General features: G+C 42.6%; 1 protein-coding gene across 1 annotated transcript in view; it reads right to left on the minus strand.

The window, feature by feature from the left end:
- Positions 1-4,896: 4,896 nt before the first annotated feature.
- Positions 4,897-16,886, minus strand: part of LOC142814306 (uncharacterized) — a 33,940-nt gene continuing 21,950 nt past the window's right edge. Inside the window, exons 7-12 of the mRNA XM_075892949.1 lie at positions 14,849-15,084; positions 10,822-11,283; positions 8,642-8,726; positions 8,190-8,324; positions 6,376-6,568; positions 4,897-5,908 (exon numbers count right to left, since the gene is read on the minus strand). Coding sequence (XP_075749064.1) covers positions 5,760-5,908; positions 6,376-6,568; positions 8,190-8,324; positions 8,642-8,726; positions 10,822-11,283; positions 14,849-15,084 — 1,260 coding nt within the window. The 3' untranslated portion in view covers positions 4,897-5,759. The remainder of the gene's footprint in view (positions 5,909-6,375; positions 6,569-8,189; positions 8,325-8,641; positions 8,727-10,821; positions 11,284-14,848; positions 15,085-16,886) is intronic.

Below are 16,886 nucleotides of genomic sequence, written 5' to 3' on the forward strand. Positions count from 1 at the left end.
ATTACTTTTTAACATACACATGCATCAAATATGGTGACTATAAAAATAATACATTCCCTGTTTTAATTACATGACTGTTTCCCTAATGCATAGCGAGAGTTACTGGCTTAACAGTTTTGTGCAAAGGGTGCAATCAGGAGTCCAAAACTTTCTGATGAGAGTGAGTACAAAACAGAAAGTCCTTCACTAGTAAGCGTAGTTGCTTGTCACCTTGTAAATACAAAAATTAACACAAACATTCAAAACTGCGCAACATAGCTCAGGTGCAAAGGACTCCAACAGTTGCAAAACAAATATGGAGGAAAGCTGTGATTAAGTTATACCTCAGGAAAACATGACAACACACAAAAAGCTATAACTTTGCAAAGAAAGAAAGAAAAGAGACGGGGGGTGACATTCTTTTTTTTTTTTTCGAGATTGCAAATCACGACTGGGAATGGCTATTACATGTGCCATTGCACACTCCGATTGCTCAATCCGATTGCTAAGGATAATTGCTGCACTAGATGACTTGGTGACAATAGCATATGCACGTTTGAGCATTTTTGTGCTAGTTCACACGTGCTGTTCAACACTTTTTTTTTTGTTTTTTCAACCGTTTCTCTCACTCCGGGCATGCACCAGGAGAAAGTAGTATGTATCTAAATAAAATGAGTCTGAATGTTTGTGCCTTTTTCAAGGTTGTTGCTGGATGCAAAACAATAATCATGTTGGCAAAATAACATGGCTTTCAAACTGTCGCTCAAACCAGAGTCTCTTGCCCTATTGCCCGAAAATTTAACGTATTAACAGCACCAACCTCTTGAATTTCTTTGTTTTCCATTATTTAGCTGATAGTAATGCTAGCAAGGCCAGGCAATACGTTTAAGAAAACTCAATGGTTATGCGTGGATCACCCACTTAAAGCTATACTGCACAAGAAGATGAACCAGCCGGCCAATCCTGTATCAGTTCTTCTGTTAACAGTTAAACACACATTAGTACACATCATGTTCCGACACAGTTACAATCAGTGAAGCAACGTTATTGTTACTGCAAACAGTTCACCACGAACGAAAGTTACTTCTTGGGGTGTGCACCAAATGCCATTCAACATGTCTGCCATCCAGAAAACGTATACCACCACGTTCAAACAGCGTCAAGAGAGGACGACAACAATATGCACTCAACAACAATGGAACTGCCACAAACAACACATTTACATGGTCTACTGCACACATATATCGCGAAAGAAGAGTCGAATCAAATAGGAACAATCACGGCAGAACACTTGTAGAAAGCACACACACCCAAAGACAATTATCACAACAGGTAAGTGTACTTCTTGCATCTACGTGACCTCATAAAATGACACATCCCTCTATTGCTCTGACTATTTCTAACTAGTATAGTTGGCAGAACTTACTTCTGCACTACGAAACCCCAGGTGTGCATGTGGCTGAGGTTCTGTGCTCTGCGTTTGGTGAGATTGGGCCACGACTTGGCGCTAGCGTGCTGATAAAAAAAGAAAGTAAGCTTTTGTGCAAAATATCTTCAGCTCTAAAGACTAGAAACCGCTTATAGCAACACCTCGAAGAAGTACACGACGAGGCCCTTCGAAAGGCAATCCTCGTCGCTCTTGGTGTAAGGTGCGAGGAACTAAACGCTAAAAGGCACACCCAAAGCTAATATTGCCGTTAGCAGCTCATTTTTGTTTTTGTCAATCAGCACCAAGCAAAGCCTCCGCGCTAATTTCCAAACGTTAACAGTTGAGGATTACAAAAGGTTGGGAGCAGCCACAGAATTGCTTTGTGTCCTATGTGACAAAGTTAAAAAAGTAGCGCCTCAAAGAAGACTAGTCAAACTCAAAATGTTCAGAAAAACAAACAATCGAAAACGAATATTAAGTAGAAGAGGAATGAGTATCAGCATTTAGTATAGATGTCGTTGTGCCACATTTCTTACGTTAAGTTCAAATGGCAAAGCTTGTTTTTTTTTTTATTGGGAAAGTGCCATTTCGTTAACTGGTAAGCAACTGTGTGTACATATTTGCACAGTCCCACATGTCGAACAAAAACAAAAAATAACAATAAACCCCCCTGTTAACCTCTGCCCCCCCCCCCCCCCCCCCCCCAAAATATGCAGAGATAAACGTTTGGAATGTGTAGCTTAGAACTCGCATAACAATTAACAGGCTGAGAAACTATAGAAGAACCTAGACATGAGATATAGGGCACAACTACACAGTCACCGGGGTTTGGAAAAACTGACTAGAAGCTGAACAGCTCCGGGGCGTCATTAGGCATGCGCCAAGGAAGCTTCAACAGGCAAAGCTGCTAGTCCCAACTAACAGACAAATGCACGAGATGACGCAAGGAATGACATTGTGTACAGTCAACAACTAAAATAAAGAAGCTCCTCGTGGAGTTCGGCAGAATGCATCTAGTGAGGACTACCACTACACTAACACTCGTATTCTCGACACAGACCTAGAAAAGATACGATACCGTGCCGGTCTACTCAAAATCTGTCGACGTGAGTATCCTTCAGTGGGCTACTGTTCTGGGTCAGCTTAAATGCAGCACAGGCTGGAATGCCAAGTTATCTTCCCTGCAGACATTGCAGGGCTACATTCAAATACAAAAAAGATCAACAAATTTTTTTCATTTGAGGATTTCTAATAGACATGTTCTGCCTGTTAGGAACTAAAAATGTATGCTACTCATTAGGCTTCAATATCAAATAGGAAATGGGAGATATCGTGCTGTAGTTGGCAAACAAAAAAATTGTCTTGATCTGACTGCTAGGCTCCAACAAATGAGCATCTGTTACAGCCAGTACACTGTGCTGGAACGCTATGCCCGCTTAATGATCCAAGCGGACAGAAAAAGTAACACAAAAAAAAACCGTGCCATCAAAGTGTGCGCGTTAAAGGAGTGACCGGCAGGCTTACTACATTCACAACCAGAGACTCAACAACCAGCGAAAAATAGAATCTCGCAGAGAAACCAATGCAAAGCACTGATCGCTAAGTCATTCTTTTGGCAATCGGCTAACTCCAAAGCTCACAGAGTGAAGATCCCGTCGCAAAATCCATTCACGCAGTGCACGTCGCCCGCAGAAGCTAAAACCATCATGTGTAAATTTCATTGTCTGCCAAGAAACAAACTAAATAAAAGAAATCAAACGCGAGGAATGCAAACAATATCCCAAAACACACCCTCAAACAAGACAAAAACATACAAGTTCCATGGCACCAAACAAACAAGAACAGACAAACTAGACTAGTAAACACATAACTACAAAACAGCAAAGGGAAGCCCATCATTCGCTGTTGTTAACAATAACCCAGCAGTCAGGCTTCCCAATGCAGTCAAGAACAAGGTAGCTCAACCGGTGATGCGGTTGCTGTCACAAACACAAGCGGCACAGAGTGCTCTGTCATCGTAAGCTTTGGCAGCAGTCTGCCTACACTTGTGTCAAAACAAAAAAAAGCAACAACTGTAAGTCAAGAACAAGATAGCCCAACCAGTAATATGGTTGCGGTCACAAACACAGGCGGCACAGAGTGCTCTGTCATCGTAAGCTTTGGCAGCAGTCTGCCTACACTTGTGTCAAAACAGAAAAAAAAAAAAAAAGAAAGCAACAACTATAAGACAAGAACAAGGTAGCCCAACCAGTAATATGGTTGCTGTCACAAACACAGGCGGCACAGAGTGCTCTGTCATCGTAAGCTTTGGCAGCAGTCTGCCTACACTTGTGTCAAAACAGAAAAAAAAAAGAAAGCAACAACTGTAAGACAAGAACAAGGTAGCCCAACGAGTAATATGGTTGCTGTCACAAACACAGGCGGCACAGAGTGCTCTGTCATCGTAAGCTTTGGCAGCAGTCTGCCTACACTTGTGTCAAAACAGAAAAAAAAAAAAGAAAGCAACAACTATAAGACAAGAACAAGGTAGCCCAACCAGTAATATGGTTGCTGTCACAAACACAGGCGGCACAGAGTTCTCTGTCATCGTAAGCTTTGGCAGCAGTCTGCCTACACTTGTGTCAAAACAGAAAAAAAAAAGAAAGCAACAACTGTAAGACAAGAACAAGGTAGCCCAACCAGTAATATGGTTGCTGTCACAAACACAGGCGGCACAGAGTGCTCTGTCATCGTAAGCTTTGGCAGCAGTCTGCCTACACTTGTGTCAAAACAGAAAAAAAAAGCAACAACTGTAAGTCAAGAACAAGGTAGCCCAACCAGTAAAACGGTTGCTTTCACAAACACGGGCAACACAGAGCGCTCTGTCTTCGTAAGCTTTGTCAGCAGTCTGACTACACTCGTGTCAAAACAAAAAAGCAACAACTGTAAAAAATCAAGCATAAGACTTTTTGCAACGTGCTCACAGCATATCCACACTGCAGCCTTGCATAATAGAAGCATGTGTACAGCAGAGAGGCACACAGGATAAAACAAATTTCTGGTCAAGTGCTTACATGGTGCCAAAAAGTATCGAGCCCCAATGGTAACCTCGAGCAAATTTTTACATCGATGGCACGCCGAAAATATCGCTTATGCTTAACCTGGCTTTAATGTGCCTGTGAGTACGAGCAGAAACAAGTTACAAGTAATGCGACAATGTTCCTTAAATCTGACAACCCCTTAAAGACACAAAGAAGGAAACCATATAAAGTGCTTTGAAATAGTACGACAATGTTAGTCGAGAAATTATCATAGTGGCGAAAACGTAGAAAAGCAAAGGTTCTACTGATAGAAAGTCAGGCTTCCTATAGCCTGTCTTCACTTTGCCGGTGCTAATCGACAGATGTTGTTTAGCACCGGCAATCAAGAGGCACCTTGTAGGCACTGACCAGATAACATGACAGAGGAAAGCGGCAAGCTGTATGAGCAAGTGGAAGAGCTCATCTTGCCAATTAAAATAGGCTGCACCAGATTGTGCTAATTGCCCTACTGAGCTAAGTGGCATCGGGTGTTCTGAAGGCAGTCAGCTCGTCTGTGCTGTCACTTAACGAGCAGTGCATGTGTTCTTGCCGAACTGTTTTTTCTGATGCAGAAGAAATGCCCATCTCTTATTTCTCTGGTACAGCCAATAGTGGCAATAGCCGCTCTCACCATTGGGCAGAGCACTGTGAGTGAGCTAGCGAAAGTATCGTGACACAGTCAGCCGAGGCAAGTCAGCTCACACAGTTTAAGAGTTTGCCGCTGCCTTTGCAACAACTTGACCAGCGGAGTTTCAAAATTTCGCCACTGTTCAAATAACAATAGGTGTCCGAAAAACGTGGCAGGTAATGCAGTGCACTGAAAATTTTAAAGAAGCCGAAATTCATTGAATGAAACGACCTTTGAGACCATGTGGAAGTGCACTGCCAGTGTGTTTAAAATTGGAATGTACCAAACAGCTTTTCTTTAAACTACACAAGCCGAGGACTAAAGTGACTGAAACGTGGCTTTAGGAAGACTTCATTTTGGCTTGTGGACATTCACATGAGTGAGCTGCACCGTATGAGAACAAGAATACATTTGCCTTCAGAACACGCTCCTGGATGTGCTAGAGTCAAATGATCAGACTGGCTCGTGTCCAGCCTATGAAGCGAACCCTGCCAAGTTTGTTAACCTCTCCTCCACTCACTCTAACCATGGCGTGCACTTTCCCCTCGAGGTAGAAAACTACAAGAAAGCCAAATGCACAGTGAACAACGGCTGGTGCAGCCACGGAAGCTTCGACAGCCTTTTCCGCGTGGTAAAAAAAGAAAAGACAGAGTAGGCAGGTCGACTAGGCGGAAGAGGAAGAGGCAATCGCAGGCAGTGGCGTTGAATGTGGGGGAACGAGTAGAGTGGTGATCAGGGCACACCACAGGGCGGTGCGGGCACGGCGTGACGCCTGGCTCAGTTGCTGGATACTGTGGGCCAGGGCAACCACATCTGCGTTGAGCCAAAGCAGACGTTACGACTTATAGAACTAAGCGCCAATACACATACTTTCATTTCCGATGTCTACAGTTCGAATCGTGCCGGCATAATTTTAACTCAAACACTTACACTAGAGCCAAAACTGCCATTACCAGCCAGCTTTGAAGCAACATGATGCAGTTATACCGATCATTGCTCGAAGCAGTTGTTACTAAAAAGAAAAAAACGTCGCGTTTCGATTCATGAGTGCTGTACAGGTAATTTTGCAATGAATATAAATCTTTTGGTTCACATTATGTGCAACTCTGCATTAACGTTGTTGTTTAATGTCAACAATAATACCACGACTTATGCGGCAGAGATTTTACACTACCATCGCATTACATAGCATCACTGAAAAGCTGTCACTGAGTGCAGCACACAGTATACTCGTGTTAAACGGAATCTGAAAGGAGCAAATGATGCTGGTGCAAGCTCACCAGCATCGTCTTGGAAGCGGGCAGGTGGGTTGAGCAGATGGCGGGGGTGCCGGTGAGTCTGACGCATCATCTCGTCACGCCTGCAGGCCTGAACACGTCGCAATGTCTCCAGCCAGTGCTCCACGCTGGCATGCACGTCCGGGTGCATCTCAGCGCCCCGCAACTGCTCCATCTTGGCCACCAATGTCAGCACCTGAAAGAGTGTTCAGTCGAACTGAATTTTTTATATCTCTTTTTTCTTTTTTTAACAAACTTACCAAACACAGTGAGGACCCATAACACGAGGCTCCATACCTGCCATCAAAACGGCTTGCAGTGGGACCATGATGATACGACCCTATCTTTCGCCTTCAACATCAAGACTTACTCCCCACCACCATATCCTAATTCATTGGCATCATATTTTACGAGAACAGATTTATTCAAATTTTCTTTTTTCCCACGCACCACAACAGACTGCAATGATTCTTTGTAGCCTTCAGTCACGCCGTGATGGTTCTAAATAGTATTAAAGGGACACTAAACGCAGATATTAAGTCCATGTTGATTGCTGAAATAGCGATCCAGAAACAGTCTAGTGCTACTTTTGTGCCAAGAAAATGCTTATTTTGAAATAAAATCACGTGTTAGAGGTCCGCATCGCATAACACATTTCGAATCCCCCGCCTGAAAGTGGCTGTCTCGCGTCACTGTTGACACGCATAACGTTGCCCGGCTTTACTGCGCAGCCGCCGACAACTAGTCGCAGAGAGTGAAAGCAGCGGGAGCCACAGCAGCAACAACGGCCACTGAACAATTTCCCACCATGGCCTCTGGGATGGCAGGCATGCATGGTTCAATTGGGCCTCGCTAGACTGCACGACCTGCCCAGTTTAACCAGGCGAAAATTGAATTTTTGAATCACTCGTGCCAATCCCTATATAGTAACGTCCCACGGTTGTTGTTTTTTTTTTTTTTGTGAATCAAACAGAAATGAACAAACAGCATTTTTTACATCTCTTAATGCGCAGAAGATTCTCTATTTAGTGCAGCTCGCTAGATTAATAGTGATCAATTGTAGGTTGTTATTCTGATGTCATTGGGATCATTTCGCAAATGTCCCACTCGTCGCAATGTCTGTACTTGCTTTGTAATTTTTTGCCCTCACCATGCTTGAACCTGTACAGGGCCTGCAGTATTAAATAAATAAATAAGGAAAGACATTGAGGGGATGACACAAAATAGACGTTAAATGCGGGCATGGTATACACGAAGTGTATAATATAACGAAATAAGTGAAGAATAGTAGTCTAATAGGTACAGTGCTATGAGTATATGTTTATAACAAATTTTCGGATATAACGAAGTATTTTCATAGTAGGCGTGACTTTGTTATTACGAGGTTCAAGAGCCGGTGTCACACGCGAACTGTTAGAGAAGGTGTCACATGCGGAATCATATGCATGTAGTATTCGTTCGTTTCGAAGCGAATTCAAATACTGCATTGCTCGTTCAAATATTCGCACAAGCCTACACACCAGAGATCGACTTTGTTTTGTTTGGAGACATCGTGAACATTTTTTTTATGAAGTGTGCTCATGCTTTTTTTTTTTCACGGTGCGATATTAATGGTGTTGACCTACATTCGAGTCGACTTACAACTAAGTAAATACGGTACATCAGGAATGTGCATGCCGAGATTCGCTTGCCACCATTTTCCAATGAAACAAGGGCTCCAGTTTTTTTTTTTACCTAGTGAGAATTTTTGTGTGACTAAAAGAGTAAGAGAGGCGAAAAAATCCACTATCAAAATTGGATGAGATGACGGTGCTCACCTTAGCGTGTTCTCGAAGCTGGTCGACAATCAGGCGATCCACACGGGACGGATTTAGGGGCAGCCGTGGCACGGGAATGTTGTTGGCACTAGACACGCGCTTCCCAGGGTTCTGTCGAGCCAATTCAGCTTCCGTCTGGACAATAATAATATTAACTTTTGAAAATTGCGTAACAATACCTTCGCTAGGTCCTTAAGATTCGGTCTACGACACCCCCTTTGACAAAGTTGTAGGATGGTGACGTAATAGTATGGGATGGTCAAAGTTACCCCCCAAAAAAATAGAGCAATGCATTGTGTAAATGTCGCTGACTTAATAACAGGATACCCCGAATAAATTTTACAACAGTGGCACTTCAGTATAATAATAAATGTGAGTTATCTGCATTTACTTCGATGCAGGATTTAGATGTAATCCCCACTGCCCATGCTTGTAGATGCTTCTGTGCTCACTTTCTTGCGCTCCTTTTCGAGGCTGTGAAACTGTTCGTAGCACATCTCCAGATGCAAATGTAGTTCGTTGGAAGGGCCGCTGCGCCTGCAAAGGCAAAGGATCACTTTTTTAGCCTCGGCGACTTTAGGTTGGGCTACTACTTTCAGATAACAGTTATCTGAAAATGATAACAGATAAAGTGATGAATTGAGAACATGTATCTCTTGAGATAACATTTATCTCTCAGTAAGTAGAAATCTTTTAATAGAAACGCTGCTCAAGCGAATCAACTCCCTCTAACACGGTTGATTTCATACTAGAATTCTGTACCCCTATTCATTTGTCATTAAATGGAACTCCTCTTGAATGAAACACACTTTCCTTGTTCCTTCAGTATTAGTTCATCATAAATAAGCCTGAGGCACTGACACTCGAGACAATTGTAGTTCGGGGCATATCCTAGCCTTGTACTTTTTGCACAGAGTTTATCGCCAAGTTCAGGCATCCAACACCTATGTGCTTTGCTCAGACTGCGCCAGTTTAGAACGCACGCTTCGACGATGCCCCGAATTATGGGGTTACTAAGCATAGGCTTATCAGTCGGGAAAAGTTTGGGGGGCTGAGAAAAGTAGGGGGGCTGAGCCCTCCCACTTTAGACAGTGCACCATGGTCACTCTTGGCTGCACGCTGGGGAAACTAACAAGCAGGGCGAAGTTTCCCATCACATCAGTAATGGCTCAATTTTGTTCTTACGGGAGAATGAAATTGTTACAAGGCAATGTAACAACAGAGCAAAATTTCGCCAACATTTCCACTGTGATCATTTTCCTTGTAGGCTCTTTGCGGCGCGGGTCGCCTGTGCGATGCTTTCGCGTCTTGTGCTGTAGTATACCAGAGCAGGCAAGCACTGAACAGGGGCCCTATAATATTACCTGACATGTTCATGCTTTTATTCTGCTGTGACTTGTTGATACACTTATGGATGGGAATGAGCAAACAGTTTATGGACCAGTCAAAGCATTTGCTGCTTCCAGAAAATAATTTTCTTCAAAGAATATATACAATGCGCCTACAGAAGTAATTAACTGTTTACTGTACATTAATAAAAAAAGGGTTAACCGAATGTATGTTTCGGTGTTTGGCAGCTATAACCCCGTTCAACATGGATATATGCTCTTTGACGCTTGGTACATTTTATACCGACGACTAACATCCGCGATAAATTGATTAAACTATTGTGGTATCTGTAGATGTTAACCGCCAAAGCATAATAAGAGAATGAGGTGTGATAGCAAGATGAGCATCGCATACTGGACGCGAAAATTGGGCTAAGGGTGCCATTGCTCGGTCTGTTAAAGATTGATTGAACCTCGTGTCTCCTCTGTGTATGCAAATTCATACAGAAGTGCGAGCGCTTCGATGAAGTTCTTTCTCCTGCTATATGTATATATATATATATATATATATATATATATATATATATATATATATATATATATATATATATATATATATATATATATATTATATATATATATATATGAGTGAGGTATGTTAGCCCCCCACTCGCGAAAGAGTTGGCACGCCACTGTTACTAAGGCGTTACGTCATCCAAGCAGGATGCTGCTCTATGCAGCTCGAATTTCGAAGCAAACCTATGGGCAGTCCAACAGGCCGGCAACATGGCAAATATGCTAGGTCCATGTGTCGCATTGTAGGAGCGGCCCGCCATGTGCTACCGTAAAATCCCGAACAAGCGCACACTCTTACAGTGAAGGATAATCGTACAAGATTTGGGTGTGGGGCCCTTGCTCGTTGGTGGACCTAAATTCAAAGAGGTGGCGAGACAGCCGCTTAGAAATAAGAATGCGCAGCTGTGCTTCTTATGAAATACTTTATTGATTATGCATTGATTAAATGCATTTATTCGCCACCAACAGGCAAATAAAAATATTGAAAGTGGCAGGTAGCAGGGTCGGGGGACTTGCTTAGTTATAGCTACATATCCTAAATATCCCTGAAACGAGATGAGGGAACTTGCTCAAGATTTTTCAGTAACTTTTACCCTGAAGAACCTAAATCAAGTCGTCTCATTTCATTCCTTGAGATTCCATTTCATGAGTGTACTGTAGTACCAGACTGAAAAACGAACTCCAACGCTTATACAGGGAGCGTCACACTCCTTTCGTCGGGTCCTCACCGCAGCAGTCTCGGCCCGAAGCAGTTGGCCTGCTGGGTAGCGGCAGCCGCAGCAGGCAGGGTCGTCAAAAGGCGTCCCCTGGAGGCAGACAGTTGTTCCCAAGGAACCATGCTGCCGTTTCCAAGAGGCCAGCCCAGCTGGGAAGTGGGATACTCAGAAGGAGGCCAGCACGGTGGCGCCAGTGGGTGACGCGGGTTGTGGTGGTGATTTCGGAATGATCCGCCAGCCGCGACGTTAAAGTTTCGCGGAAAATTTTGGTAGCTCGCTGGCACGTCGGAAGGCCGCTTGGCACTTGGCGAAACTGGCCAGCCATCCCCCCCACCGACCACTTGGCCGTTTGTCAGGCTTCCTGGCTCGTACGAGCTGTTGTTGCCACTGCCGCAGCCGTTCCACATGCCGCCGCCGCTACCAGTAGGCCGAAGCAGTCCTACACTTGGGCGAGCCCCACAGCTGGGTGCCATGCTGCATGTACCAATAATAAATGCATATGATAAGAAAAAATAGTAAGCTTTATGTACCAAAATGACTATATGCTAATGAGACACCTTATAGTGGAACACTCCAAATTAATTCCGGCTGCCAGAGGTTCCATTCCTTCAGGTCTGCTCACATTAAGTGTTTTGCTTTTAGCCCTTATCGAAACGTGGCCGTCGTGGCCAGAAATTAATATCTTGCTCTCATGCTTCAGAAAATTGCCTGCTATATATTAAATGCCAATGTCAATAGACTACAAGCTATACTTTCAAGAAATTTTGGGTGCAACAAAGGTATCTCCATACAACACTACAGTTCAACCAAGATATATTTTGAATCTGGAGAGTATAACAGTATAGTCAGTTATACAATTGGTAATTCAGTACAAGATTTATGGGCAACATGCAGCACACTTTATTGCATTGGGCTCGATTTCCAATATTAGCATGCCTCACCTCTTTACACAACTGTGTTTTGATGAAGCTTACTAAAGCAAACATGTCATTGTGGAGTGCAATTAAGGCCCTTGCTCCTTTTGCCATAAAGAAGCTGAGGTGTGCAACTTGCTATTTTTTCCTACATGACATGAAATTCCATTTGTATTTAGCACAGCCTCTTACGGCACCTAAAATTAGGGTGCAGTTTTGTTGGAAAGCACACAGGTAAGCAGTAATATCAAAGGCGACTGTGGTACTTTGATGCTTTGTTCTTCGTTTAAATAATGGTGCTAGTAATATACTTTAGTAGTAGCCCAACTGCGTGCGAAATTAAAAAAAAAAAAAAACACCCAAGAGAATTTTTAAAGGGATACTAACGAGGCAAGCAATTTTTTCAGTAACATTACATCACCTTTTTAGTACGAAGAGCACAACTCTTGCCACGACAAGATGCTTGGCGAGAGAGAAAATGCACAAAAGAAAAATTCAGTTCACAATGTCTCCCTTAAAGGGGCCCTGAAACACTTTTTTAAGTAACCATGGAAGGAATTCAGTGTAAGAGCTTGTTGTCTTACAAATTCATGCCGCAAAAAATTTAAGAATCCGTCCAGCGTGAGTGGAGCTACCAAGATTTGTCGCATGTTGCAATTGCATTCTCTCTTTTCTCGCCCCGAAGAAAGCGCTGGAACCTAAGCAGGGAGGAATGGCAGGGGCAAAGAAAAAACGTCACCCGCATCACATGACCTTGAGTGCTTTTTTTTTTCTTCGAATGCATGGCTTTTCAGTGTGATCGCACGCGCATGCGTGGACAAGTCGTGGCCTCCTGCGGCGATCTCTGTAACGACCAAGCACGCCATTTTCAAAGCAGCCAATGGCTGATAGATTGGCATGCTAACAGTGATTTTTGAGCATCTTCTGTCATTTTTCGAGAGAAGAGAAAGCACTTTCTAGCTGGCTTTAATCATTTATCCTGAATTCCAGGTCGCGTGCTGCGCTATAATATTTGGCTCGCGAGTTGTCGAGAGCCTGTACTACCGATCAGCAGCGTTTTTTGACCATGCTCAAAAAGTGTTGCAGTGCCCTTTTAAAGTTTTCTCTTTAACTCGCCACGATGGCATAGGTTTCAACAATGTCCACCACGGCCTACTGAATTCATAATTGGTAAATGTAAGCTACATTGTCATCTATGAAAGCCACAGACACTTGCCAAGTTTCAGGAATTTGTAAGATATCTAACGAACTCTGATCAGACAAATTTAATGTCAACACCGGCCGTTGTGAGAGAAGGGCGTCGCTGCAGTTCCTTACAGAAACATGACAGAATGACGCGTGACTAGGCTTGTACGAATGGTAAATTTCAGGTTCAAGGCAAACAGTGATATGTTTCGTGTAATTTTGAATCGGACTGTATTAGTATGTCACATATAATGAGAAAAAAATGAGCATATTTGCCATGACCCCACTAAGCTTTAATATATATATATATATATATATATATATATATATATATATAAGCAACTTTTAATGGTAGCAGACTTTCACTTTCACTCGAGAATGCCAAGTGATAACTTGTAAAGCTTGTGATGTTTTAAAATTTACTATACTTGCAGCATAAACGCTGGCACAAGAAGCTTCTAACCTAAAAAAAAGGAAGAATCAATGTGAAGGTAACCTTAAAATATGGCTTAGAGGCAGTGTGGATTTTTCTCATAATGGTGTAATCATAATACGCTCAGGCCTCATTATAACAAAGTTACAACTTACATGAAAATAAGTTCATTATATGTATATGTGAAAATTTGTTATAAAGGTATGTTCTTGAAGCTATATAAATTCGAAGACTTTTTTTTATTTACTTTCGTTATATCCAGGTCCACTAAATCAAGGCTTGAATTACAGCACTCTTCCACCGAGTGAAACCACCTTTACAAGGTGTTGCATGCAGAATGAAACATACACCTACTCGCTCATTTCAAGTACTTCCAAATTTCCAGTAATCTTAATTCAGATATGTTAATATTCGTGTAAATATTCAAGGTGTTCGAATATTCACACAAGCCTACAAGTGACAGTTCAGTGCTACATGCTTATGTTGCTTTTAGAAAGAGCCATTTCCATGACCTTGTAGTGCCGTATCAGACTGCCTTCCTCTCTTTCTTTCTTTCACACCCCCTTCCTCCTTCCCCAGCATGGAGTAGCCAACTGGGCATGTACCCCAGTTAACCTCTCCCTCTCTCCTCTACCTTTCTCTCCCAGGAAATTTCCCCAAGCCAATGCACCTAACTTATGAAACGCCTGTAATTCTTGACATCATGCTGAAATTCATGTGCTCAAATATCAGGGCGAAATTATAAAATAGAAATTTCCATAGCCATTTTCTTCTTAATTAGAAAACCTATAATCACAGAAATAATGACAACGTTTCCAAAGAAAAATTATTAGTAAACTCAAACCTCGATAGAAAAAATGAACTCTGATTATAACGCATTATCGGTTGTAACCAGGTAAATGAAGAACAGCTCCATCATAAATACAGTGCTACATATATATGTTCATAACAAATTTTCGGATATAACAAAGCATTTTCATGGCAGGTGTGACTGCTATAATGAGGTATGAGTGGTATAAACCAAATTCGTTCGTTCATTTTAGTGTCGGAAGGTCTTAATGTTACTTACCGAGAATCAGTGGAGGACGAATCATTAAATTATTAGAACACTCAAACCTCTAAATAACCAAATTCAGATATAATGCATTATCAGTTATAACAAAGTAAATGAAGAATAGCTCTGTCATAGATACAGTGCTACAAATATATGATGACAAATTTTTGGATATAACAAAGCATTTTCATGGCAGATGTCGCTGTTATACAGTTGAACCCCTTTATTAGAAGCATGCTCCAGGCAGCAATTGTTGCCTTTTTTATGAGACGTCTCTTATAAGCAGGGTACCTCGTAAGCATTTTTTTCTCAACCCTTTCTTTACTACAGGCACAGTGGTGTCCCTTAAAACCATTTTTCTTTTATAAAGGGGTTCGACAGTAATGAGGTTTGAGTGTTATAAATTAAATTCGTTTGTTCACTTTAATGTCGAAAGGTCTTAATTTCGCTTACCGAGAGTCAGTGGAGGACAGCGGGGAGCACGGGAAATTCTCCTTTTCCCTGGCAGCAGCTGCCATGGCAGCCATGTGCTGCTGCAAAGCGGGATAGCCCCCCGTAGTGGTTAGTAGATGCTGCAGGAGCTGCTGCCGCTGCCGATACTCGTTGGTCGCAGATGCTGTCAAACCGCCGCTATAGTTGCCAGCGCCCGCTCCAAACCCACGGGGGCTCAGGTCCAATGGCACATTGTGCTGCAAGCACAGTACAATGAGCGCGATGGACACTTTCAAACGCGACATTGACAGCGAGGTTTGCCAACGCTGTCTCTAGTCTAAGACTTTCAAACTCGAAAAGTGACTGTGGTGGCGTCAACATGAGCGATGCAAAAAATCATCATAATGTGATGACATCACCGTATGCCATCATCGCAATGTCCCAAGTCGTCAGAACGACCGTATTTCAGTGCACTTGCAATCTTCTTATGCTACCCTTTGAAACTGCATTCACATATAGAGAGCCTTTTTTAAGGCCACCTACTCTCACAACAAACACTTCAGACACGGTCGCAGTGAAAATATGACGCATGAAAAGCTCTTAAACAGCTAAACTGGACCTTCTAATGCATGAGATAGGCCCACGTGCGCTTGCTCTCCTAGTTTACTCTCTGTGAAGGTAACCTAGATCGGCGAGCGCCGTGCGCTGACTTTGGAAGCTGTGAGCGAGGTTGCTTAGATTTCAGACGTTTTTGCAGCAGCAGAATGATAGTGCAATATGAAAAAAAAAAGGAAAGAAATAGGAGATAGCATGAAGCACTGCAATCAACTTTATCACATAAAGTTGTTCTGGTGCCGTTCTCTGTAGCTATGGCTACCTACGATGAACCTATGCTTCAAAATGCAAGATGCCATGAAATGCAATAAACAATGACAGTGGTAACTTTTCCTTGTATAAATGTTCTAACTTGCCACCAAAATGGTTTGGTTTGGTTTGGTTTTTGTGGTACATACGCAGCTTAGGCCATCATGCACCAAACGCATGGTATGATTCTTTTAAAATGTTGGGATGCCTCGCCGAGTCCTTGCCTAGGCAAGGGCCTTTAGGATACCAACTAGGTCCCCCCCCCCCCCCCCCCCCAAAAAAAAACCTTGATCGTCTTTTCAAAAGTGGGAAGCCCTACGAGGTGTTCCTGTGTAATTAGACGATGCAGTGTATAAGTTTAGGGTTTGTCTAAGAAACCTGCTTCTTTTAGGAAGCTAAAAACTTCTGAGTTATCAACAAGCGCCTCTTCACTTAAAAGCAGTGCAGGATGAAGAGGTATACGTTGATTGTAAAATACGATAAAATGCTTTTTCCGTAGTTCTTCTAGTTCAGTGCATGACATTAAAACATGATTTACTGATAGCTCGCCTCCACATTTCAGACACGGAGGTTTGTCCTCTTTTGCTAGTAAGTAACTGTGGGTGAGGTGTGTGTGTCCAATGCATAAACGACATAAAACTACTTCTATGAACCGTTCTTGGTGCGAGCAGGACTTCCATTCTTCTACAGTGGGTTTCACTAGGTGGAGCTTGTTTTCTGTCTTTGAGTGCCATCTAGCCTGCCATGCATTTCTGAGTTTGTGGTGTACTGATTTTCCGACATGTTTGTAGGGAATGCTGACGTTCTTTATTTCTTTACGTCGTGCTTTTGCTGCACTTTCATCTGCTTTCTCGTTTCCACAGATTCCGACGTGGCTCGATACCCAGCAAAGCATCATGTTGTGTCCCTGTTCTATAACTGTTGTTATGTTGTGTAGGGTGTCGCCTATCATTAGTACACACGCATTTCTCGGATGAAGGGCTCTTAGTACACTTAATGAGTCTGTGTATATTATACTTTTCTCGATGTTTTCATTTTTGATTTTTTTCACCGCTATTGATACAGCATAGCATTCTGCGGTAAATACGGATGCACTTTGTGGTAACCGAACTGTGTGTTCCCAGTGATTGTGTATTATCGCACTTCCAACATATCGTGTTGATTTGGAACCATCGGTGTAAAATGCTGTGTGTCT

The sequence above is a fragment of the Rhipicephalus microplus genome, chromosome 4, assembly GCF_043290135.1.
Source record: "Rhipicephalus microplus isolate Deutch F79 chromosome 4, USDA_Rmic, whole genome shotgun sequence".
Classification (NCBI taxonomy): Eukaryota; Metazoa; Arthropoda; class Arachnida; order Ixodida; family Ixodidae; genus Rhipicephalus; species Rhipicephalus microplus.